The sequence below is a fragment of the Phascolarctos cinereus genome, unplaced genomic scaffold (genome assembly GCF_003287225.1).
Source record: "Phascolarctos cinereus isolate Bilbo 61053 unplaced genomic scaffold, phaCin_HiC Scaffold_726;HRSCAF=1367, whole genome shotgun sequence".
NCBI lineage: Eukaryota > Metazoa > Chordata > Mammalia > Diprotodontia > Phascolarctidae > Phascolarctos > Phascolarctos cinereus.
The window spans coordinates 271,729,253-271,756,002 of NW_027556098.1; the positions used below are offsets into that span (position 1 = coordinate 271,729,253).

The following is a 26,750-nucleotide window of genomic DNA, read 5'->3' on the forward strand; positions in this document are numbered from 1 at the left end:
CTGAGGCACCACCTCACATCTATCAGAATGGCTAATATGACAAAAAAGGGAAATGTTGGATGTTGGAGGGGATGTGGGAAAACCAGGATGCTAATGCACTGCTGGCTGAGTTGTGAACTGATCCAACCATTCTGGAGAACAATTTGAAATTATGCCCAAAGGGCTACAAAATTGTTCATACCCTATGAGACAGCAATATCACCACTAGATATATATTCCAAAAGGGAAAAGGACTTATTTGTGCAAAAATATTTATTCCAGCTCTTTTTGTGGTGGCTAAGAATTAGAAATCAAGGGATGCCTATCAATTGGGAAGTGGCTAAACAAGCTGTGGTATGTGATTTTTTTTTTTTTGGTTGGGCAAGGGGTTAAGTGACTTGCCCAGAGTCACACGGCTGGTAAGTGTTATGTGTCTGAGGCCAGATTTGAACTCAGGTCCTCCTGAATCCAGGGCCAGTGCTCTATCTACTGCACCACCTAGCTGCCCCCTGTGGTATGTGATTTTAATGGAATATTACTGTGCTATAAGAAATGACAAGCAGGATGATTTCAGAAAAACCTGGAAAGACTTATATGAACTGATGCTTAGTAAAGTGAAAAGAACCAGGAGAACATTGTACACAGTAACAGCAATATTGTTTGATCAGCAATACAATGATCCAAGACAATCCCAAAGACTGATGAGGAAGCATACTATCCACCTCCACCATACTATCCACTGATATTGACTGAATACAGACTGAAGCGTGCTATTTTCCACTTTTTTCCTTTCTTTTTTTTTTTCTTTTATTCGTCTCATTGTACAAAATTACTAATATGGAAATGTTTTACATAATTACACATGTATAACCTATATCTAATTGTTTACCATCTCAGGGAAGGGAGAAGGGCAGGAGGGAGGGATAGAATTTGGAACTCAAAACTTTAAGTAAAAATGTTAAAGAAAAAAATTACTCCAGGGCAAGGAAATGTATTACTATCCTCTCTTACACCCCGATGAAAAAAAGAGAAGTTCAGAGATGACTGAAGAGGATTAGAAAAAAATGTTAGTACATATTTCCAGATCCATAAAGTAGTTGATAAAGACACAGGACAAATTAGCTTAAACACAATGCATGTAGAGGGAAATAACTCCCACAAATCTAACATACTCAGACAAACAAACTCCAGCCATACTCAATCCCATTTAGTCAATTGTCCTTTATAGCCTTAAATAGCTATTTCTGTTGATCTTGTTCACTGAGTCATTAAAAAAAATATTAATTTCCTGCTATCTACTAGGCCATGTATTAGGTGCTGAGGATACTAAGACAAAAACGAAACAGTCCCTATCCTCAAGTAGCTTACATTTTACTAGGAGGAAAGAAAAGATATATAGCTAAGTAAGTACAAAACATACAAAGTGAATGCAAAATCATTTCAAATGGGAAGGGTAGTGGCAACTGGGAGGAGTTTGTATTGGAGATGGCCCTTGAAATAAGCCTTAGAGGTAATTAGAGATTCTAAGAGACAGAGGTGAGAAGTGAATGCACTCTGTGAATGTCCATCTATATTGGTTTTGTTCGGTTTCAGTGTGAAAAATGCATCACATTTGTGAATTCTGGGCATTAAAAGTTGGTTCATCTTTTCTTTTGCTGGAGGAAAAAGAAAGTGTTGGCTAGAGTTAGGTTGGGGGGCCTGGATGAATGTCAATCAATGTCTGAGCCGACCAAAGGGTAGTCCCTTGGACTTTCAAAAATACCTCCTTCAAGAACATACTTTAAACCATTCAAAGGAAATACACAAATAAAAGCCTCTGCACAAAGCATCAGTACTTATGGGAACACCTCAAGCAGCCTAAACCTACTTCACTGCTTTTTATTATCTTAGTATTTAATTCCTCCAATGCAACTGAGAGGTCTGAAAATGTATTCTCCCTTCATTTCTCTTCTGGTTGCATAATCCTGTCTATGTGCTTTATATGATCATAGGGGATACCCAGCCCGAGATAATGTTTTGCATATGTTCTGAGTTGAGACAAAGTGAACCAGGTATAATTAAATGAGGGAACTACCATTATCATCTTAAGCACTTAACAAGAGTAATTAATAAAACAACCACAAAGTACTAGCTTCAAATCAAGCTACCTCTGTCTTCCTTTGGTCTCTTAAATCAGTGTGGAATACAAGCATCCTCTACCATTACCATACTTTAGACATGATACCAGAAACCCAAACAACTTTGTGGATTATGGAAAAATCCACATTCTTTTCCCAGAGTATTTCAGATCTCTTTCCCTTCCTTCCTGGGTAGAGAAAACCACACTTGGTTGTTTGGTGAAAGGCAGGGAAATTCATTGAAAGGTCAGTTCTCCTGGCATAATAGAAGGAAAAGGAGGAGAAGGAGGTGGCTTGGTAAATATGAACGAAAACTAGGGAACACATTACCCAACAAATTGACACTGGAAAATTAGAATCATAGAATCTCATAGTAGTAAGGGGCCTTGAAAGTCATATAGTCCATTCTGGACCTGGACAGGAATTTCCTTTCTAAAATTTCTGGCAAGTAGTCATCCATACTCTCTAATTAAAGACCTCCAGTGAGGGGAACCCAACCAAAGAAGCGCATTCCTCTTGGGTCGGCTGTTTACTGGTAATAACTTTTTCCTTATATTGATTCTTCTTGCCATTTGCCCTGAATTCTGCCTTCTGGCACCGTCTGATTCTTCTTCCAGATGATAGATAATCCTTTAAAGAGCTGAATTCAGTTATTATGTTTCCCTTAGTCTTTTCTCTACATTTAACAGCTTTGGTTCCTTCAGCTTATCCTCCCGTGGCATGATTTCAAAACCCTTCTAATTGCCCTTCTCTGGATAGACTCCACTGTGCCAATGTCTTTACTAAAATTTGACACTCGGGTGAATATTCTCCTCCAAATATGGTATAACCAGGGCAGCAGCACACAGCAGGACTGTGACAGCCTTCATTCTAGATATTATGATTCTTATTAATTCAGCCTAAGATCTCATTAGCTTTTTTTGGCCTCCGTGTCGCACTGTTGACTCATTAAGCTTGGAATCCTCTAAACCTCCCAGGTTTTCACTAAAACTCCCAAGTACTTTTCACACACATCTCCCAGATCCTGCATTTCTAAAGTTGATTTTTTAACCAAATATACCACTTAACATCCAACCCTATTAAATTCCATCTTATTAGATCCTGCCCATAGTTCTAGCATATTTATAACACCATCCAATCAACATTTATTAAGTGCAAATTACTATGCTATACTAAACTCGAAGTGGTGAGTGGGGAGATTCACAGATAACTATAAGTTCAGTACTTTTCTTTACAAAGCTGTATTAGAAGACAAAAACACATCTTTCTATACTAATAAAGGTTCTTGCCTATTTCAAGGCAGAGAAGACAAACAAGCAAGCAAGCAAAAAAATCAGAGCCAGGCAGCACAGGTTAGAAAGGAACGCTTATTTCTCTGATGTTTTCAGTTTGACACAACTCTCTTTATCAGGAGCACAAGTCTGGAATTCCTGAAGCCACACTCATATCCTGCCATCAGTTTTTTTACGCAAAACTCCCATTGATTGGGATGGGAGTTTCATGTCTAGAACAATGGCAGGATGTGACAGAGGGAAGGAGAGATGGAGGAATACATGATGTCTGATCCCAACTGGGGCATTTGTCATGGGCTGTGTCTACACAAGTGAAGTGAATAACGGAGTAGTTAACTGGAAAATTTGGCTAATGTAGACAACCTTTTTATTCAGAGGATAATACTTTTTATCTTCCTCTCACATCTCTACCAGCTGAAATCATATCTCCTTCAAATCCCAGCTCAAATACAATTTCTTTCATGAAGTTTTCCCTAATCCATCCAGCTGAAGACTTTTTTCTCCTTTTTATGACTCTCATAAACACACTTCTTCTATTTTGGCTTGTAGTTATTTGTGTAAACATGTTATCTCTCCTACTGAATTGTAAACTGCAAAGAGGTAAGGATCATGTCTTCTTTAGCTCTATATTGCTTGTAGAAAGTAGGCACTCACTAGATGTCTGTTCAGTGAATGGTCTGATGATTTAACCCTATGTCCCAACCCTCTACTTCATGTCATTAATGAAAAATTCCTACCATGATTCATTATGTAAGGAGAAAAAAACCTGTAATACAGCAATACTAGCATACGAGAGGAACCCCACACTTCCATTTTCTTGTTTGCAAGTCACTTACTGTGCCTAAGATACTACTACACACCTTCTACTTCTGAGAGGGAAAGGTTCTCTAAACTAGGTAGAGAAATCCCAAAAGGCACAAAACCAGAAATATTCCATGAATTGCACAGTGTGATGATAACAGACAGAATAACAGTTCTACATGAATCAAGCCATCCAATAGTTACATGAGGCCTCATGATTAGTCAGTGTTCCTTTTCAAGAGCTCAAAGCACGTAGGTTCAGCATTTAAATTCAATAACATGTATTAAGCATCTATTATGTTCAAAGTACTATGTCAGATGACAGAAAGTGCAAAATTAAAAACAAAATAACCCCACAGCCTTTCACAGAACTTGCATTCTACGAATTGCCCTACCACTGCAACAATGTGAACACGTCCAAGTGAATAATTAGTGAGGAATTTTAGGATGGAAAGAGCATTGACAAATCCAGGGCTCCAAGGAAGGCTTCATGAAGCATCTGGGCTGAGCCACGAAAGAAGATAAGGATTGTGAAAAGCAGAGATGAGAAGGCAACACAAACCAGGAGTGGAGGACTGCTCGAAGGAATGCAAAGAGGTGGGAGATTGTGGGCTTGGGGAACAACTTGTAGGCCAGTCCAGCAAAAAGATAGAGTATGTGAAGGGAGGGTAAGATAATACAGGACTAGAAAGGTAGATAGGCATCAGATCTTTATCCAATTCATTTTAAAAGAGGAATGAACCCTTATTTTTAATTCTTCTTGAAGAAGTACCATAATTTCTTCCATGTCAAGGACCAAACCAGAACCAGAATTCAGGCTGCTGAAGGCCAGGGTCCATTCTACCCATAGTGCCCCATACCAATGGAATATGAGAAATTCTCGGGTTAGGGAGATGCATTACATCTGTTGGCTCACTCTGTTTAGCATCTAATGTAAGACCATTTCTAGACAGGCTTTGCGTGTGTGTGTGTGTGTGTGTGTGTGTGTGTGTGTGTGTGTGTGTGTGTGTGTGTGAAGGCAATTGGGGTTAAGTGACTTGCCCAGGGTCACACAGTTGGTGAGTGTTATGTGTCTGAGGTCAGATTTGAACTCAGGTCCTTCTAACTCCAGGACCAGTACTTGATCCACTGCACTACCTAGCTGCCCCTCTAGACAGACTTTTTGCATCAATGTTTTTTGATGACATCAGTAGAAGATAATATTTTCAACAGAAACCACATTTGTGGTGAATACAGGTCTTTCTCCCTTTGGTAAATCAGGAGAGTCAAGGAGAAGTATATCTTTCCATTTCTGAAGCCTATACTAGTCTGTTGATTTATTGGAAAGGATGTCAATGCTTATTGGCCTTACAGAAGGCAGTAAATTGTCCATGGTCTCATAATGGTATGTGAATAGGAACTGAATGAAAAAATGTTGCTAAAAGGAATATGTTATTTCTACTGTACATAAAGACCGCCTTTGATTGTAATCAGATCCTGCATTCACAAAGGAAATTTAGATCTCTTCTTATACTCTTATTCAAAGAATCGCAGAGATAGAATGGACTTTAGAGGTCACATTGTTCAGACCTTTCATTTTATGGAGAGGTAAACTGAGCTCATAGAACTGAAATGACCTTCCCACAGTCAAAGAACCAGTCAGGTATTGCAGCCAGTTTTCCTGCTCCCAGTTCAATGTTCAGTTCAACACCATACCACCTCTTAAACACATAGCTAGTTTTCCACCACTCATGAAGACATTTTCTCCTGTTTCTAATTACCTCAACAATTAAGCATGCAAATGTCCGAACAACATCTATTAAACTACTGTGAACTCTTAGAAGGAAAAAAATAAGGGCCAAGAAGAATCTGGAATATCAAACGACTCTTACAAAACCAGTGCTCTGAGTCTTTAATTGTAAACGAATCAGAAACAGACGGATGAAATTTCCCATGAAATACACATGGGATTTGAAAATCAAGAGAAGAGGTGCCCAGGGCCTAGCAGGGTCTGGGTCAGACTGGCCCCCGCCATTAGGAGAGTTCATGTCTGATGAAGCCTAAATTCAACTCTCTCACCACATCTCATTCTGTCTACTGAATCACAGGTTCAAGAAGTTAGAAAAGACCTCAGAAGTACAATCCATGCTAGTCTAAGAATCTCTTCAAGAATCAAGTGGTCATTTAATTTCTGACTGAAGCTCAATTGAGAGGAGGAAGCCCACTTCCATTCAGGGTAGCCCTATACTTTTGGACAATTCTGATCTGATTATTAAGGTTTTCCTAAAATCAAATTTAAGTCAGCCTCTCTACAACTGAAGTGCATTGCTCCTAGCTCAGCCCTCTGCTTCCCACCTCCCTCAAGTCTAACCACTTTTCTATATATCAGATCTTCAAAATTTTGAAGACTGCTATTACACTTTTTCCTAAGTCTTCTCTTGTGCAAGCTAAATATCCTCTAGTTTCTTTGACCAATTTATGTATAGCATATTCCACAAAGCTCTCACCACCTTGGTTGTTTCTCCCTCCAGCTCCCACAATATTTCAGTTGATCTACTGCATGTCATTCCTCACATGCAACACCCAGAACTGAATATTCTACTCTAAATGTAGTTTGTCCAAGACAGATGATAGCAGAACTATCATCCCCTATGCTCTGGACACTATGCCTTTCTGAATATTTCCAGAATAGAATTGGTTCTTTTTTGGCTTCCGTGTCATCATCTCATAAGCCCAAAGGGACTAGACTTCACGAAATCCATTAAGTACAAGTTACATAGCAGATTCTTTGTTGAATGTCTCTTGGCTCCAAGAAGGAGTCTCTCACAAAAGACTGAAGAAGACTCTGATTTGGTCAGAGGTTACCTTTGCCCTTTGACCAAGTGTAGTCTCAATAAAGAAGAGAAGTCAGAAGTCACTGGGGCTTTATGTTATAATTAGAATTGGATAGGAGAGAAATGATGGGTCCTATGTTTTCTTTTGAAGTCCTCCCTATTGACTTGAACAGCATGACATACTGTGTCTAGAGTACAGAATTCTGAGCTTTGAAGGGAGGACTAGATGCCTCAAGGAAAAAACAACAACAAAACTAAGCTTAAAAAAAGATCCATGGGATCATGGGTTTAGAATTGGATGAGATCTCAGTGGTCAACTAGTCCCCCATTTTATAGTCAAGGAAACTGAGGCCCAGGAAAGTTAAGTCATATACTCAAGGTCATAAAAGCAGCAAGTATCAGGCAGCTGAAGTTGGGTGCTCTTTCCACCGAGCTGCTTAAATCAACTCCTAACCCTGCCTCCCATTAAACACCAAGACAAATTGGGTAGAACTACTCCTCTCCCACTTCTACACATTCTCTTCAGGTCTCATGTGTTAGGGACTTCTTTTTTCCTTCATGGCTACTCTTGAAATATATATATATATATATATGTATATATATATATATATATATAATCTTAACTTGACTTTACTGGCAAAAAAAAAAGGAAGAAAAAAAGATGTTGAAGAGTATAGAATTGGTCACAGGTCCTACATACCTTTTAATATACTCGTACCTGAACGATTGCCTTGGACCCAGCCTAGCCCTGGGGAAGAGGTGGTATGGTACAAAGGGAGAGTGTGGCATTTAATTACTGGCTCCTGTCTGAATCTAGGTTCTGCCACTACCACTACCTGTGTGACGGGCAAGCTTTGAAACCCATCTGGACCTTGGTTTCCTCATCTGTAAAATGAAAGAATAGGACAAGATAACCTTTAAGCTTCTCCATATCTGTATATCCCTGAGTCCCTGTAGTTTAGTGATTCATTAGCAAAACAGATGCATGGCTTTTTCAGAGAAAACCATTTCTTAGGTGATGTATAAATAATCCAAATCATTTTCTTCATCTGACTAGATGTACTTTGTGAATCTTCTGTTGGCAATCTGCTAACGACTATATATCAAAAGGTAAGAGGATGAACTTCTTGTGGGCAGGGGCTGTTTTTGCCCTTTTATCCCCAGAACCTATTACAGTGCCTGGTACATAGTAAACGCTTAATAAATGCTTGTTGACTGTCTGACTGAAGTACACTTAGGTACAGTTCCCCACACAAAATGTGTTTTCAGCACCTTGAGTGCCCCTTCTCCCCAGGTGGAATGAGGGCCAGAAAAGGATACCTCTTTTCTGGTCAATTGAGGCCTTTGAGGGGCCTCCCTTCATTGGGAAGAAAGTGAGCCCACTGACCACACAAACCTGATGCTTTCTAGGATCTACGCTGCCTCTCTGCCAAGAGCCACTCATGGATCTCCCTAGCAGAACCCTGACCTTTGCCCAGCCACAAACTTGGACTCTTCCTCTCCCACCCTCCCCTACGTGGAAAATAGGCTGCAAGGAAGAACTGTCCTCATCCTATTTCATGCTAACACCCTAGGACAAATCCCTAGTTGCACCCCACATTCACTCCAGCCATGATTTTACTCTTCATGCTCTTTAACACCTACTGTCCAGAAGTCAGAACATCTGGGTTCAATTTTCATTGCTACTTGTTATGATCTCAGTTTTTAATTTGAGCAAGACTCTTATTTCTTACAATGACTCAGTTTCCTTCTTTGTTGGTGAGGAATGTCATTTCCCTTGTTCCTATCTCCTCAGGTTTTTAGGAAGTATGGAGAGATGAATAAAGCTCTCAGAGTTCCTTAGAACAACAGAATATATAAATTTGAGGAGTTCTCTTAACTTTGGTCTCTTTTGAAGGCTGACATCAGAACAGATCTTTTAGTGATAATGAGGCGAGTGTGTGTGTGTTTGTGGGATATGAGGAACGAGCTGGGGATATCAAGGAGGAGCCCCAGCTAGATGTGCATTGGGAAGAAGGGGATGGGGAAAGGGTTATTTTTGTTGTTCAGTCATGTGTGACTCTTCCTGACCCTGTGGACCATACTGTCTGTAGGGTTTTCTTGGCAAAGATATTGGAGTGGTCTGCCATTTCCTTCTCTGGTGGATTAAGGCAAGCAAAGGTTAAGTGACTTGCCCAGAGTCACACAGTAAGCATCAGGGGCTGAATTTGAACTCAGGTCTTCCTGACTCCAGCCCCAGTGCTCTATTCACTGTGCCACCTAGCTACCTACAGAAGGGAAGACTGAAGCATTATTCCCTCTTAGAGATGCTGTCACCCACCAAGGATGGGTTCATTCAAGCCAACAACCTCATGCTGATGAAGAATGGGACTTGCAGAATCACAACATATTAGAATGGACTTAGACACTGACAAGTTGGTCATTTTATAGCTATGGAATCAGAGGCCCAAGTAATCAAGGGACTAGCCCAAAGTCACATCTCTAAGTAGTAGCTGGGGTGATCACTTCCCATTAGGCCATGCTGCCTTCTCACCAGCCTCACCTCATGTGCCAGTCCCCATGCTGAATTTCAGGGCACAGATGCAGCAACCCTCAGCTACGGATGTTCAGAATTTAAAAAAAAATAATGAAAAAGTTTTTCAATGCTAACATTATGTTCAGTCCCAAGGATCTTTGGAGCTATAGTTTTCTTTGTTCTGCCAAAGGAAAAAGGAAATACATCAGGAAGCCATGCTAGTCCACAGGAAGTCTCACTTGGGCTGATAAAAGGAACTGATGTGAGGTGGGTTTGGATGCAGTTATAAGTCAATCAGCCTTGAAATAACAAGAAGTGTCATTCAGAAGAAACTGGAGCTTGAAAGCATGCCCTTCATGAGGATTTCCTTTTAACCTTCTCCTGTCTTGCTCATCATTCTTCTTTCTTTTGCTTTTCTCATCTCCAACTCTCTCTCTCTCTCTCTCTCTCTCTCTCTCTCTCTCTCTCTCTCTCTCTCTCCCTCTCTCTCTTTCTTTCTTCTCTCTGTCTCTCTCTCTTTGTGTGTGTTAGGCATGTGTCTTAGTCAAATTACAAACATTTATTAGATGCCTGATATTTGTAATGAAACAATCCCTACCCACAAGGAGATTATATGTGCATCTTGTTTTTTAAAAAAATGGGAGAAAGGGGAGGTTCCGAGTGTGGAAGGTATAGAGGGCCAGAGGAAAGAAAATGTGAAGCATCTATATGCTCTCTTATACCACAGAAACTCCTGGCACCTTCCGGACATTAGGAATGACTCAGGGAAGTTCTCTGTCCCTTCAGCATGCCAAGGTAATGCAGGGGTTATGACTACCATTTTCTCTTGTCCACCTCCATTCCTGTCATGAAAGAGGCAATACTTCCTAGGCAAAGAAAACCGAGCCAGGCATTTCAGTCAATCTTGGATTCAGTCAAAGGGCCTCATTTGAGGACCTAGAGGGCCACCTGTGGCCTCAAGGCTGTAGGTTCCCCAGCCCTGAGACCTAGACATTGACCCTGCTTAAGAAAAGAAATGGGAAGACTTGAGCAACTCACTTAATTCATTGGACACTTTCTCAGGATCGTGCTAGTCTTATGTCCGCCCCCACCAATCCTATTTTTTTTCTTCAGAATCTGAGTCTGAATCTGACTTCAAGCATAAATTATCCAGATAATTGCATCAGTGCTCCAGTGGATTGTACCTCTTTGGTCATAGCTCATGTAGTTTTGTTGCTCTTGGGATCAGCCCCAGGTACAGAAGGGCCCTTTCTGCCACCTTTAGAGCCCACTCAAAATGGTAGGTGATAAAGTTTCAGGTTGAATCAGGCCCTTTCAGGGTTTGAGGGTGTTTGCCCACAGCACAGCACTACTTCCTGTTTTAAGAAAAAAAAAATCCTCCCAGAAAACTCATTATGAGGCTCAAAATTCTTCTTGGACATCAAATAAGTCCTCAAAATATTGTCTTTTAAGAGCTAAGTGTAAATGAATCAGAACCAGACGAATTCAATTTCCCTTCAATTAAACAGGATTTTTTAAAAGTCAAGGAGAAAGGCGCTTGGGGCCAAATGTGTTTTGGGTTTTAATCGAGACCAAACTTTGGAAAATAGCTTAAGACCCCAAAGCATAGCCAGGCCCTATTCTTAGTTTGCATTAATGCAGAAGGATTAGCACAGCTCCAGTGTCACTTAGCAATGAAAACAACCCAAGCCTGAGAAATGCATATAGTTCTTACTCTGGAGAGCCAGGTCCCTTCAACAGTCATCAACAGTCATCTCATGAATACTCATGTTGGCTCTAAGATGTAGGGAGAAGGTATCAGATTGACCCAAATAAACTGTTAAAAGGAGTTACTACAGAAAACAAAGTTTCTGAAGTCCAATCCAGGATCATCTTAAAGGCATTTCCTTTATAAATGGGTTCCAAAACTCCATGACAGTCTTTTTTTTTCTCAAATAGAGAGGCTAAGGCACCAGTCCCTAGTGTTGAAGGAAGTAAAAAGAGATGGAGGAAAAATCTCAATAAGTAGGTTGCACTTGGCCAAAACTCTGATTTTTCTGGAAAAAACACCACATGGTGAATGATCTGACCTAGACATTGCCTTTGGATAGAACCCAAACTCTCCCTAAAGATCCACTTTAGGAAATCTCCTTGAATTGGTGCCCAAAGACATAACATAGACCACCTCCTTTTCTAGAGGTCATTCGGAATCTGGATAGACACCATTCATGGTTCTACTTTATTCCTAGAAGGAAGGGTGGTCTCATGGAAGAAGCACAAGATCAGAAGTCTGTACTCTTGGATTCAAGTCCCAACTCTCACTATCTGCTGTTGGCTTTGGGTGGGGGGAGGATTATCATACCATAGCCCATAGTTTCCTCATCTGTAAAATGAGAGGTTGATCTAGAAGATCTTGAAGGTTCCCTTCAGCTCTAAACATCTATGATTCTATTTGTTCTGTATGATTTAGTTACAGCAACCCTACTTGTGGCCAAGGAGAGAAGAGGGGTGAATTTTCAGGCAGAGACATGGGGGGAGGGACTGGATCTGTGATCTCATTGAGACAAAGAACTCCCAGATGACAACCAGCTTCAGTCAGCATGGGCAGAACATTCAAATCTTGGAGTGTGGCCTAAAGCCCTGACAAGTTAAGTGACTCACCTAGGATCACACAGTCAATTTGTATAAGGGGCAGGACCTGAATACAGGTCTTCCTGGATCTAAGGCCAGCTTCCTTTCTACTATACCATATTTCCTTGGGCCAGGCATAGGATCTTAAGAATGAATAGTAATCTGTCCTGTATGTATTTAGGTAAACATAAGATGAATGCTGGCTAGACAGATGCAACAGATATAATTTAAAGACTACTTATAAATGTGTATGTAATTCTTTATGCATAACCAGTGTGTTACATGAAAGAGAATATACAAAAGTGAGCATTGCACACTCAGACTCCTATACACATATAGTATACATATGCATATAGGTTCAGACCCCATAACTATGTTCCTGGAATGTTCTCTGTCTAACTTAAACCCACAAATGTCTGGAAATTCTAGGTTAAGGCTCCCGTGACACCTTTAACTCTGGCCCTGTGCATATATGTGCTTGGATGGGACATAAGGCCTTTCATTACATTGGACACATAACACTGGTAAATGGGACCTGCCACTATAAAAGCGGTTCATTTTCCTAATATTAATTCACTTTGAGAGGGCTGGGGAGATATTTCATACTCTGGCATTTTGAAGTAGAGATGTTGCCTACCTCTCACCACACCTTCCACTTTTGGAAAAGTTTGGAATGCTTCAGAATTTTGTTTTGGTCTTAAGCAATATAGAAGAGGCCCCAAACTATCAGAAGGATGTATCTGCAGACAACCTCTGAGACTACTCTCATGTCAGATAGAGACAGCATGAAGTATGTAGTAAAAAAAAAAAAGACTTGGAGTCCAAGGACCTGTATTTGATTTCCAGATCTGCCACCCACTATCTGAGTGACCTAGGCCAAGTCATTTAACCTTTTTGGGTCTCAATGTCTCCATCTGTAAAACTGAGGGATGATACTAGAAAACTATTCTATGGATCCTTCTAGCTTTAAATCTATGACGCTACAATTATTTACAGGTTTGTTTGGCAGAATCTAGCTGAATTATTAGACTCATGTGGGTATTTTGCTAGACAGTTCAAAATATTATTAGAAATCTGATTTGTATTTCAGGGAAAATAACCTTTTAAAAAATTGTCTCAATTCCTAGAGTTTATTCACTTTTTGTTGACACTAAGCATACATAAAATAAATCACCAAATTATAAAAGAAATCCCATAAAACTAGTAGAATACTAAGGAGACATGATATATGTACTGTATTTTGAAGAGCAAAAGGAACAAGTAGGGGATAATACAAAATAGGGCTTCCCCCCATCCTGCTATATTTCATAAGCAGATGCTGTTTAATAGACAGATGTTCTTAAAGGCAGGCGATAGCAGCATAGCCTGGTGGTTGGCCATCACTGACTCAGAATTTTTTGGTCCTAATTCTGACTCTGCTACCAACTTGTTGGTAGCCTCAGATAAGTCAGAGACCTACTCTCTATCTCAGTTTCCTCAGGGACTGAGTTGAGAATAGTAAGGTTTGGTAGTGCTAATGGGGCTGGGGTTACAAGTCTAATATTTAAGGGGACCAATTAACTTTCCCCCTTAATAGCTGTCTGCTTTTGCCTCAGAGAGGAGGGGATGAGAGTGTTTGGATGGATAAACCAAAAGTCCTGGGAAAACTTTGAACTACATATGTGACTGATGCTAGGGTCTGGGGGCTTGATAATATGACATAATGATAGCATACGAAAAATATTTTTAAATAAAGAATGATCTCATTGATGGGTTTCCCTGATGAATCAATTAATGATCAAGCAGAGGAAGAGAGATAATATGAAGCAATCGAAAATGAAACTGGGTACCCTCTCCTATAGAAGGACTGACACCTGGCCAAGTTTTAAGAGAACTAAAAAGAGAACTAAAATGTTTAAGGATGCTCAACTTATGTGTCTATGTAAGTGCTGGCCTCCATTAACACCAGTTTATCACAAAGCAATAGGCCAAGGAAAGACTTAGACATTTTCACTAAGTACAAGCCAAGAAAAGCTGTGTTTCACAAAACCAAAACCCAAACTCTTTTTTCCCCTGTACCTCTACAGTGCTAACTACATACTCTTTAAAAGAAAGGGAATGAAGGGTTTTTCCCTTATAAACCCTAGCAGGGCCATAACAACACAGGGGCATTGGGGACATAGCACCTTAGTTGGAAGTTCTCTCCCCAGACCTGTGACTTTACATTTTTCTTGTACTCCATAATCATTTCTAGGACCCCCATTAGAATAGAAATCCATCCTAAGACCCTGATCCCTGGCCCTTAGTCAAGCTATCCCAATCTGAAAACCCAATCTGAAGCCTCAGACAGGGTGGGACATCCCTAGAATGGCATCATTCTAGGGATCTGTAGGCTGATATCTACTTTTTTGGCACATTAAAAGGAGAAGAGGTGGCCTATAAGGGGTAGCAAATATTCAAACCTCCAGGAACCCCTCCTGGTTCCCTGGCATCATGGGTATTCAATATGCTTTACAGAATCTGCACAGTTTTGGTCTTAGACACATAGTTCATTTATGGTTAATGGGCTTCCTTAGACTCAAAATGACTCCCTAACCCAATCAAAGTCATCTATTATTCACAAATGGAAAGGTAATCAGAAACTTTGAATCTCAGAGTCATTATTATTCAAGATGTGTTTAATATATCCAGTCTGGCAGAAGAGTGCAGAAGCTATGGGCTAGAGCTTCTGAATGGATTGTATTTAATTAGAACAATGTATGGAAAGCCAATCACAGATTTTGTGGAGTGGTCAAATAAGTCTTCAGCCTGCCTATCCATATGTAGTCTACAGGCAAGCCTGTTGGTTTTTCAGTGGAATTGGCCTATTTGTATGGACACAATTTGTAAGTTGACTTTGTTTATAGGAAAGCAAACTTCTTACAGGTTGAGGCTTTTTAAAAAAATCATAACAGACACAAAACTGAATAAGATGGGAGTTTTGAATCTGAATTTTTGAGGGCAGATAGGAAATTATTCTAGATACGATTATTTAATTTTTTTCACTAGCATAGAAGTATTTGGTTTTCTTTTCAAGGGAGACCTTTGTGTTATATTCTTACAAAGGTATTTGGACTTACAACTGCATATATCTGCAACCACATACTCACAGAATATACCCCATTAAAAGTGATCCTAATGGGGGGGCAGCTAGGTGGTGCAGTGGATAGAGCACTGGTCCTGAATTCAGGAGTACCTGAGTTCAAATCTGGCCTCAGACACATAACACTTACTAGCTGTGTGACCCTAGGCAAGTCACTTAACCCCATTGCCTAGCAAAAAAAAAGAGTCATCCTAATGAAAGTGAATGAAGGCAGTTTGTTGCTGTGATAATAGCAACAAGGAGCAGTGTGACATTGGCAAGTCACAAATTCTCTGGACTTCAATTTCTTTATATGTAGTTAAATCAAAGATGAAAAGATCATCATCATTCCTACCAGCTCTGAAGTTCTGTGATTCTATTATTTTAAAAGCCTGATTGTCTTTCTTCTGTAACATCTCTCTAGACCTGCAATGTTAAGGGTTTGAAGGTACTCCATGGTAGTTCTAACACATAGAAACAAGTTGCCTGGAAAAGCTCTACTCCATCTTCATATGCATGTCCAGATTAAAGTAGACTTGAAAGATTGGCTTTTGGTGATCCTGCAATGTGGCTTTGCCCTCTACTTCTTCTTGAAATAGCAAGTCACATAAATATTTTCAAAATATTTCAATGAGCCTCAGAGGCATTTGGACCAGAAAGGCAGATCAGCCTGGAATTCTTCCTGGGACCTTTCAGTTCTGTGCAGATCTCACAAGGTCCTATGTTTTTAAGGACTCTAGCTCCAATTACCTTTCTAAAAGATTCAGTCATTTAATGAATATTTATTGACCACCCACTATGTGCTCAGAACTCTGCTAGGTACTGAGGGATATACAAAATCTTAATGTGCCTTCCAGCCACATGGAAATTCCAGTCCTGTAAGGAGGATATAATTTAAACACAGATAATGATAATAGACACTATATTTCTTCTTTGCAGATCAAAAGTATTGAATTATGACAACTAGGTACTGTAGAACTATTACCTGTTCCTATTATAGACTATAAGTTAAATTATATTATTAAGCAACACTCAACCCCGCCTCCTCACTGTGATATTATCAGTGGTGAAAGGCATGTGATGTTGATTACTGCTGCAAGAAATGACCTGGTTTCAAAAACCACACTTAGTTCCAGGCATTCTTCAATTGCACCTCACTACCTTATCTAAGAAAACTTGCACCAATGCACACCAAGGAATAGTGAAAGTTAAAGGTAAGAAAGCAGTTGGAGAGGACAGAAGCTTGTCACTGAGATCCATAGAGTAGGCAGAAAGAGTGTGTTTAAAAAACCCATTAGATGGCTCTCAAAATTCATGGAGGACAATTTGTTGGCCTTGCAGCAGAGTTAAGAACTGGGCACCAAGGAGTTTATGGAAGAAGGGAGGGGAAGGAAAGGAGGGAAATGTGTTTTCTGAAGAAATCTGAAAAATAATGGAGAGTCAACGAAGCAGACAGCCACAGGAAGGCAGGTTACAGATGAGAGGAGCCACAGAGAGGGAGACTCTTGAACTGATGGGAAACAGTGGTGCAGGGTCAGTGAAAGGAGCAGTAAAATAAGTAATCGATGAGAACAGAGTCTTTACATCTGCCTTGCCAGTTGGATGCTATCTTCCCCCTTTAAGTGTGAAAACAATTTCCTTTTAAACTCTGCACCACTAAGAATCAAAGAAACAAAGGAGGTATAAAGCTTGTTGTCCAGTCTGACCACAGATTAGAATTGCAAGGGACCTTAGATATCATCTAATTCAACCCTCTCATAATACAGATGAAGAAACTGAGGCCCAGAAAGAAGAAACCTTTTTTTAAGGTCAAATAAGCAATAAATAGGTTCAGAGTTCCAGTTCAGGTCCTTTGCCTCCCTGATAATATAACATTGCTCACCACGGGAAATTTTAAAATGCTAGAATTCAGTTCAGTTTGTGAATGATTCATGTGTTCAAATTTCCAGCACTTTACCCTTCCATTAAACTTCAGGATAACCATCAAAGGCATTTGGAGAACGAAGTTTTCCCCATTTTACAGATGAAGAAACTAAGGCCTGGAAAGATTACATAGTCTGAGAAGCAGAGGGAGATCACAGCTATTTTGTGGCAGAGCCAGCTCTTCTGTAGTCCAGAGCTCTTTCCTCTATACTATATTGTTTCTAATCATGGACATTATGTGTAAACTGGTCTAGGTTTCTCCCCTTCAAAGGTTGAGCATAAACAGGCAATTCAAATGCAACATCTCTGTTGTTGTGTACAGATGATTTAAGGGTATGAATTTGTGCCAAAACTTAAAGGGGGTGGCCCAGAGCACAGGCCATCGAAGATTTGAGCTTAGGTGGCTAAAAAGTAATTCTCTTTAGATTCCACCATTCCTCAAGTGGCTTTGTTTAGCCAGGTATATAGGGACTGGAATCGAACACACAAATTTGTCCCTTCCAACCCCTGCACACAACATGGGAAAGAGGAATCCACAGAATTTGCCCTACCTTCTTAAAAGGAATGGACTTAATTTTCCTCTCTGGGACTGGGAGACCAGTTACTAGTTACTTGTGAGAGATTGCTTTGCTGATTGCCCATTCCAGTCACTGTGTGTGTCTAAAGAGTCTGGCACATTTCTGGGTACGAAGACCACAGCTTCCTCCCTTTGCTAAAGGCCTGTGCTTGGAGGTCTGAGTTGTTCAGAAATATTGCTTCACTTCTCTTTAGGGGGTAAGAATTAAGACCCTAAGCCATGTTCCTGCCCTTCCGGCTTTAAGGGGTGACTTTCTTGGATAGGTATAAGCAGCAAATGTCCACTTTAACAGAGAGTGACTGCATTTTAAATCTAGTTCGTTAGATATGAATAACTTTTTTTCTAAGTCAGGAAGATTTTAAAGATATCTATTCCACTTCAGTAACAGAAAGTAGGACCCTTGCCTTCTTAAACTAGCCCCACCCCTCCTTTCTTTTTAGCATCTATCCAGGTGTCTTCCTGCTCCCACTTTCCACCCATGCACCTTCTACTTAAGCATCCCCTTCTCACATATTCTCCCTTCTTACTTACACTTGTTACAATCAGTTAGTCATCTAATCTAGAGATTTCAAGTTCCTGCAGTTAATGTCTTTTCCCCAGATCAGCAAATTTCAGCTTTCAGAAGCAGAAGGCAAAGGGGAAAAAAAAATTCATCAGACCCCACCCAGGCGATAGGCATCTTTTGAAATTGTTCAAACCCACTATCTCCAACCTTGTGTTTAAAAGCACCAAACCAAGTAGGGAGTTTCTCTCCTTTAGGTCTTGGGGATTAAGGAGAAACCTGGCCCCCAGTTCACCAGCTAATGGCTTTTCCAGATAAACTTTCTTTGCTTAGTGCTGGGCTGCCTTATAGCTCAGTCTTGGTCTGGTTTATCTGCTGTTCGGCTAGACATGAAAATTGTCGCCTTTGCTGAAGGCAATCTATAAGGTCATCGTTTGTGTCTGTGGGGAAGGAACATGAGAGGGTGTGGGTATGTGTGCCCCCCTCATTATGTTTCTCCAGGAATTCCAGGGAAGAAAGAAGATGGAATAAAAACAGAATTTGAGTATCAATACACTCAAACACTCATCGACCGCTCTGCCTGCCATTGTGCTGATCAGAGGTGACACTTTGGGAGAGGTCAGCAACTCTCATTAGAGTCCCTCTGGCAGCTGGGCCCTGCTCCCAGCTGAGCTCTGAACCGCCCGCCGGCCTCCCGCCTCCTGAACAGTTACTCTCTCACCAACCCGTCTTGGGCCTTCCTTCAGAGAACAACGCCTGTAGACCACTCTCCTCTCTGCTTCCCGCGTCCCATCCCGTCCTCCTTGCCCCTCACCCCCACCCCCGCCAAGGAATGAAAAATGAAGACGGCACACGTACGGGGAAGTGGGTGGGTGGGGGCGCAAAGAATTGGAAAAGAAGGCAGAAGACGACCAGTCTCAGGTAAAGCCCGGCAGCTTCAGGGCTTTCAGAGGACCCGGAGCCAGTATAAGTAACATAGAAGGAACGGAAACCAGCCCAGTGCCGACATGTAAACAGGGGCTAACATCTGGAACAGCCCCACTGCAGACAGACAAACAGACACACACACCCCTGTCCGGCTGAAACCAATCCACTTGCTTTCCCTGGGGCCCACTATACAACCTAGCTGCCTCGGCTTCTCTCTCTGCTTCTCAGATCCCAGGAGGCTGGAGGGGAGTGCCCAGGGTGGGGGCTTCAGTGGAGATGTGACCCGGGGGAGCTTTTTTTAGCCAAGCTTCCTCCCCAGCTACCTGGCTGTATGTCTCCAGGGTCGTCCCCAACCCCACCCCACTTATCATCGCCCCCAGCTGGCAATAAGTGAGAGGGGAAGGCGCTGGGCTCGGGGAGAGGAAGAAGTCCGGTTGTAGGACAGGATGACCGCGGCTCCGATTTGGGGGTTGTGTAGGAGTTACCCCAATCATAGGGAGCGCAGAGAGCTGGCAAGGTGTTCCTTTTCCCTCCCCCAGCACGAAACTTTCGAACCAGAACGGAAAAAGGAGAAACGTGAAGGGAAAGCAGGAGAATAGAGGAGAAAAGCAGCCACGTCTTCCGGACCCCAGCATCCTCACGCCCCAGCCTGACGCCCCCACTCTGTTCCCCCAACCGAGCTTCTTTGCTTCTCGTCAGCCCCGATCCCCTCTTCAGACTCTTACCTTAATAGTCCCGTCCATTTGGCGAAGTCTACAGCCGAGCCCCCCAATATTCCACACATTGACCCGGTTAGAGCCTAACCCCGCAGCCCCTTCGGATTGTCTCCGCTCCCGCACCTCTCCAGCTCCTGGCCCCCTGTCCGCGTCCCCCCAGTGAGCTCCTTGCCCTCTTCCCCGCTTTGCACGTTTGTTGTTGTAGCGGGGCGAAAAAGAGACAGTTAACCGGATGAAACTTTTTTTCAACTAATTTTGGGAAGTGACTTCACTTTGCGAATCGGAGAGGAAGTCCTATCTCTCTCTCTCTCTCTCTCTCTCTCTCTCTCTCTCTCTCTCTCTCTCTCTCTCTCTCTCTCTCTCTCTCTCTCTCTCTCTCTCTCCTTTCCCCCTCCCCCCTCTCCCTCCCTCTCTCCCTCCTCTCCGCCGGTCCTGCTTTTTGCATCACACACACTATATAAATATACACGTAGATACTGTAGATACATTCATACGCGGCACACACAGGATACTCGCTTCAGGGAGATAAGAGCTACGCTAGAACAATAATGCTACCCACCCTCAGCTCCGTGCTCAGCCTGATTCCTGTAGTCCCAGAGTCTTCTAACCCCCAAGTCACCTACCCCGTGGTTCTTCCCCAAAAAGTCAAGTGTGAAACGTATTTGCCTCTCCCCCCCCCCCTCCCCCCCCCCCGCTCCTTTTTTTCCCTGGGGCTGTTGGCTGAACGCAACCCTCCTGACTCACTCACTTTCCGTCTCTTCCCACAGATATTTTCATTAATGTTTTTTCCAGCCGGAGTAAAAACTTTGGAAGGGGGGGAAAAAACCCGGGAAAGTTCTCTGGGGTTTGTATAACCTGATGAATACCGGGAACGATGTAGATAGGACAGAATCCTAGTAACAATAATCGTTCAAAGTGATGATTTCCAAGGGTTCCCTATGTTCACAATTTTTCACAGACCAGACAAATACTCCTCCAGGAGGAGCTCAGAACACCGAGGGGATATTTGAATACCTTCACAAGCAGGACCCACCCCACCCCCTCAGACTCCCCTACTTCTTCCCCAAACTGAGCGTGGAGCACTCTCGTTCTTACGTGAAAGGACAGTCTCCCAAAGTCCCTCCTTTCGCCTCGAACTTCTACGAGTTCTCTCACTACCCCGAAGCCGCCCTCCTGCTGTGGGGACTAGCAGAAAAGGGGTACTAAAGGGAGCTCCAAGCCCGGGAGATCTTCTTGGAGGAAGGGGGGAGGGAGGTGATGCTAGGGTAACTACCCACCCAGCCCCAATGCACTTACTCCAAAAGCCATTTATTCTTGACATCAGGCTGCAAAGCCAACCCATGCTTTCCAACCCCTCCCGAAGGGTTGCCGAGACGTCGGTGCCTCCGGGAGAAACTAACTGTCGTCCCGAAACAACCCTCCAGTCTCTCGCAAATGGACTGAGTGGATTGGACCGCAGACTAGCCCGTTCCGCCAGCCACGGTCGCAGAGAACTGCAAAGAAAACAGACTTCTCTCTTCCGAGAACTTCCACCCACCAACCGTCTCGATCGATACCTCTCCCCTCTCCCCAGCCTAAGCTCAGATAGTGGGAACCCCGACAGTCTCGAGCCCCGGAGCTCCCCAACTCCCACTTAGACAGGCGCCTGGAACCCTAGGGCTGTGGAGAAACGGGAGAGAAGCGCGAAGGGAGGGAAAGAGGGCTGGCGGGTGGACTCAGCCTGGGTTCGCTTTCTCCCGGGTGCTACAGAAACAGGTTACCTTGTCCAGCGCTCTCCTGACCACACTTTGGACTTTCTCACTTTTATTTAAGAGTCCGACAGGGGGGGGAAAAATCCGAATGGGATCCAAGTGAATTGGAAAGAAAAAAAATCAAAAGGTCTCCGTGGCAGCCGTAGAAGTGACTTATTAATTCTTTATTTCTTCAAGAGCAATTGAGCCGTAGAGCTCGCTCGTTCTCCTTCCCTTTCCCCCTCCCCCTTCGCCCCTCTTGAAATTAGCCTCATCAATTCAGCTCCAATTTTCGGTTCGGATACAGACACGGGACTGAACGTGACCAGACCTGGAGCCGTGGGTGCAGCTTGCCAACTATTGAGACTCAGCCGAGGTGGGGGTGGAAGGATGGGGGCCCAGCAGAAGGGGGAACTGCGACTGGCTCCCCCTCCCCTCCTCCTGTCTGCTTCTCAATCCTGGGGTCTGCTCCGGGGATCCCCCGAGACCGCCACATCTGGTTACTGCTAGCGGGGTCAGGTCCCCCCCTTTGCCTGGGGCCACAAGGACTGGAGTTCAATTAAAAGAAATCAGACTTAACCCTTTCCTCTCCAACCGCCCTCTCCCTCTTCGCCCCACTCAGGCTCCCTCTCTCTCTCTTCTGCTTTTCCACATGCTTTCCAGAAAAGAAAGAGGTTAAAGGAAAAGTAAGAATGAATTACATCCTTTCAAACCCCAAATTGTTTCCTTTTCAGCCCATACTCCGCCGACCTTCAAACAATAACAAGACTTTCGGAGGAGCAAAAGAAAAACACCTCCAAGTGGAACCCCATCAAAGAGACTCACCTACTCCCCAAGTCTAAATTTCTCTATTTTCAACAAGAAGCGGAGACAGGGACCCCCTTCCTTAGGATAGCAAGGACGTGTGGTAGTTGCCCCAGCTTTAAAGAACAACTCCATGATATTTGTAGGCTCTCCCATCCCCGCGCCTCACTATAGCATAGCCCCTGCTTCAAAATACACCCCACATTTTGCACGAGATTTTGGATGCTTCTTCCCTACCTTAGGTGAACACCAGCAAAACACTGATCTCTCTCTATTCCAATGATCATTTCAATCACTTACAGTATCTCCATCCCCCCCCCCCAGGTTCCCTCAAAGCGTTTTAGAGAGACCTGCGTTTTTCATTGAAGATGCTAACTATTAAAACAGATAATCCGAAGGATCCTTCTCTCTCCGTCTCTTTCATTGGAACATCGAATCGAAAACAACTGTGTGATCGTGCCTTTTAGACAAAGTTTGAGCGATTTTAAAGGTGGGGGTGGGGTGGGGAAAGACTATGTAACACATAAACAGTACTAGTTTCTGAATAGCCAATTTACCTCGCGCTTCTGTCTTTGCCAGGTCTCCCAAGTTACCCGCCCCCAAGTCTCCCAAGAATCCAAAAAAGAAGAAAATTTACTCCCCAGACTCTGCGTGACTTTGCGGAGAAATAAGTGGTTTCTACTAGGGCGTCGAAACTTACAAGCTGATGTACAATTCAGTTCCACTTATGTAACTCGGTATATAATGTTGGATTCCCTCCCCCCTTCCCCCAGATCCCGAAAGAAACAAACCAAACACAACAGTAAACAACTCTGCCCTGTTTAATGTGGTTACCACCAGACATCTGGAAAGATGGTTTGATCCTGGCAGCTCAGATTGTTTTCACGAGCAGCCAAACAGAATATTTCGAATGTTTGCATTGAGACAAATTGATAGAGAGCCTGCGGTCAGGCGGGCTACAGTGGAAGACTGCCCTGGGAGTTAAAGGAAAAAAAGAAAAGCCCTTTCCCTGAAGGATGTCTCTCCCTGTCGTCCTCTCTCTCTCTCTCTCTCTCTCTCTCTCTCTCTCTCTCTCTCTCTCTCTCTCTCTCTCTCTCTCTCTATTTCTTTCCCTTCCCTTTTCCTCTCTCTGTATTTCTTTCTCCTCCTCCCATATGTTTTGATTCCTTAATCTCATACAAATTCCTCACAGGATACACTTTATCTAAAGGATGTTCAATTCTTTTAGCTCTCATGCACCCACCACCACCGTCACCATCAGATCAAGGAAAAGTGTCCTAAATTCTAGTGAGTCTGATTTATTATGTCCAAGGAGAACTTGGCTAGTAAAAGGGACCAAGTGCAACTTTATTTTCTAACTGTAAAAAAGAAGAAAAAAGTTAAAGGTTTCTTATAATGATATGTTGTACGTGGAATTGAACAGGTAATCATCTAAGCGAATACCTGTGGGAATGAATTATAGAAACTGTACGCTCCTCTCTTTGCATCTAGTTGCAGGTAGTGAACACTCCTTTGATATTTGGGGGAGGGAGGGGGACTTGGCGGAGAAGGTGGCTAGAGATGGAGCTGTTCTATCCTCACTCCAAACATCCAAAATCCTAAAGATTAGGGATCCCTTCTTTGCTTAATTTGGGAGGAGAGCCATTAAATGTAGCTTAAGGTCTCTTGGCTCTGTCTGTCAGTCAGTCCCCTCTCCCCTCCCCCTTACATACAACTCTTTGACCAGGTTAAGAGCTTTCCAGACTCTTTGTCCCTGGCCTCAGTTAGCACCAGCCAGTTTGGTACCCATCATCCTGTGGGAAAGGAGGAGCAGCTAGTCTCAGAGCCGCTACATCTTTGAGGCTGACCCTGTAGACTAGGGTGGATCCTTTACTTGAAACCCCTAAAGATGCCAAGCCCAGCTGGGTGTCTCTCTTGGCTGCTGTGTCCTCCTCCTCCCTACTCCACCACGACTCAACTTGGAGGCTAACTGGCAAAGGGGGAGGGAGGCTGGAGAGTAGGGAAGAGAGGGGGGTGGGAGAGAGAACGCCAAAAACCCAGACTGCAGAGCTGCAGCTTCAAGTGTCTGGCCCCTCGCTCGAGGCCATAATTAATTTGAGATTTATTTTTATTGGAGAACTCGAGTCTCGTCTGACCTTAGCCAAACAAGGCTGCTTCGAGCCGCCCCTGGATGCGCTTGAATGCTGGGGAATATTTCTGTTAGACGGCTCTCCAGGCGCGCCTGCTTTGAATTTGTTCCTCAGACTTCATCTACTTGGAGATTTGAAGAAAGATTTAAAGCCTTCTACCCACCCCCACCCACTAACCCTGCTCTTTCTTCCTTAACACCAAGCTGGTTAAAAACACTACGTGGGGAGGTGAAGGGGGTGCATAGAGAGCACATCAGGGAGGAACTACACAGTGGTTGTTGGGGTATTTGGGGAGGGGGCACAAGGAACTGAGAACCAATGACCTATCTCCCCAAACCCAGTGCCCTTCTCTGCTTCACAGGTCTTGAAGGACCCTTGAATTCCAGTAGGAAGATGTTGAGGGAGTGGGCACCCAAGCCTAACTGTTAAAAAGCATAGACTAATAACTAAGGGAGTTTGTCCAAAATCCTCCTCCACCTTCACCCCTGCCTCATGCATCCATTTCCCAGGATACTTCTCTGGAAGGACAATACCAGGCTGTTGAGTGAGTTACTCTGAAGAGTAAGGAGAAAGGATTTCTTGGCCCTGGGATGAGGGACAAGAGACAAAGTACTGGGAAGTTAAGAGACAACCTATTATGGAGAAAGGGCTAAAGAAGTGGAGGAGAAAGGGAGTCAGGTATGGAGAAGGCAGTGATTAGAGAAGAAGGTATTTCTGAAATTGTTTCTGTCCTCTCTTCTTTGCCCTTGTCTCTTTCAAATTATCCATTCTCTTCTCTTCTGGTCTCTCTGTCTTGCACTTACCCGCCATTTGTCAACATACAGTTCTACCCCCCCCCTTCTTCCTTGTTTCATCTTCCTTTTTTCCTTCTAATTTGTCCTCATTTCTTTGCCCCAGCTATTCTTCACCCCATCTTTATCTATAGCAAAGTTTGTAGTGAAGGGGTGTTAGAATGGACACCTCTCCTTCACCAGGTGGTAGGTGACTGAGGAGGGAAGCTTGGACAGCCAGTCATCTCCATTCAGTTCCTGGGATTCAAGGGTTGGCAGGCTGCGAAGTGGGGTTGGAGAGAGTGCCTAGTCCTGTCACCTTCTTGGCTAGAGCTCCACTCTTTCCACTCTCTGCTCCCCCACTAACCTAAGCCTCACTAAAGTTTGTCAACAGCCTCCAGGACTGAGACTTGACAGGGGAACGTCAGGGGCTTGGCAACCCAGAGACTGTTTGTGCCCCCACTGGCAAACGGTCAGAGGAGGGAGCACAAGAAACAAACCCAAGATTGTAGCCTGCACGCAGACCCTTTGCCTCCATCAATGCTCCTCTTTGTCCAGCAATACAAACGTTGTGGCTGGAGAAAAATCCATTTTCCCCTTTAAAAGAAGTTTTTTGCACTTAACTCTCCTCCAGCAGTTATACAGCTCCTGTCCTCGGCACCAGCTTCTCCTGGTTTGCTCCTGTACTGCCCTACCTAGCCTAGAAAGATTCTTGGGCCAGGCTTAATACTGCCAAATGTCCCTCTTTTTGGGGGGAAGGTGGGGCGGCATGTCTATGCCAGGGACTGCACTCCTGGAAAGTAGGGGGTGGGGGACAGGCCCTTGAACTTAACTCATTCACATTTCTAGTCTTTGGTTCAGGGTAGCTTCAACATGCTGACTTAACTTATCTAAGACAATTTCATTTATTTGGGAATGAAAATTTCCTGAAGGTTGGGAATGTGCGCAAAAGAGAGACACTTTCACAAAATCAGATATACCCTTCAATTTCCTGGCATAAAATCCACACAGCCCCTACTTTTAAGTTAAAGCCCTTAGATTCTGAAGAGTAACCTAGCTGTGCGAACTAATCTAAGTAGTTCTCTCATGCAAATTAGTGGCAACTGGTTGGGTGCACTATGATTCTCATACTTGCTAATGGGGATCTCCTTGGGGTGTAAGCATTCTTCACCTCAGTGTGCTTTGTATTCCTGTACACACACACACACACACACACACACACACACACACACACACACACACCCTTGCATGTTTTCTGTACCTGCATGCATAATTGGTTTCCACAAATCTGCCTGTACTTTGGGGGAAGAGGGTCTGACATGAGTAACAGGGTGAAAGAGGGTGGAGGTTTAAGGTGATTGGCGTCCGTTCTTTCTTTCTCGAAACAGGGAGTGGAGGAGACAGTCTTGAAAGAGACAAGGGCAAAGAAGAGAGGACAGTCTTTA

General features: G+C 43.2%; 1 protein-coding gene across 7 annotated transcripts in view; it reads right to left on the reverse strand.

The window, feature by feature from the left end:
* Nucleotides 1–26,750, reverse strand: part of FLI1 (Fli-1 proto-oncogene, ETS transcription factor) — a 166,920-nt gene that overhangs the window by 137,174 nt on the left and 2,996 nt on the right. The window contains exon 1 of one of the 7 annotated variants that reach the window (XM_020963782.2): nt 21,633–21,655. The exons of 2 other annotated variants lie outside the window; for them this stretch is intronic. Coding sequence is in view for 3 of the 5 variants with exons in the window: in XM_078147107.1 (XP_078003233.1) it covers nt 19,882–19,940 (59 nt within the window). In the remaining 2 variants the exon portion in view is untranslated. Of the gene's footprint in view, nt 1–19,881; nt 20,143–20,431; nt 20,486–21,168; nt 21,192–21,632; nt 21,656–26,750 lie in introns of those variants that run through there. 4 more of the 7 variants (XM_078147106.1, XM_020963781.2, XM_078147107.1 and 1 more) reach the window with 4 other exon arrangements.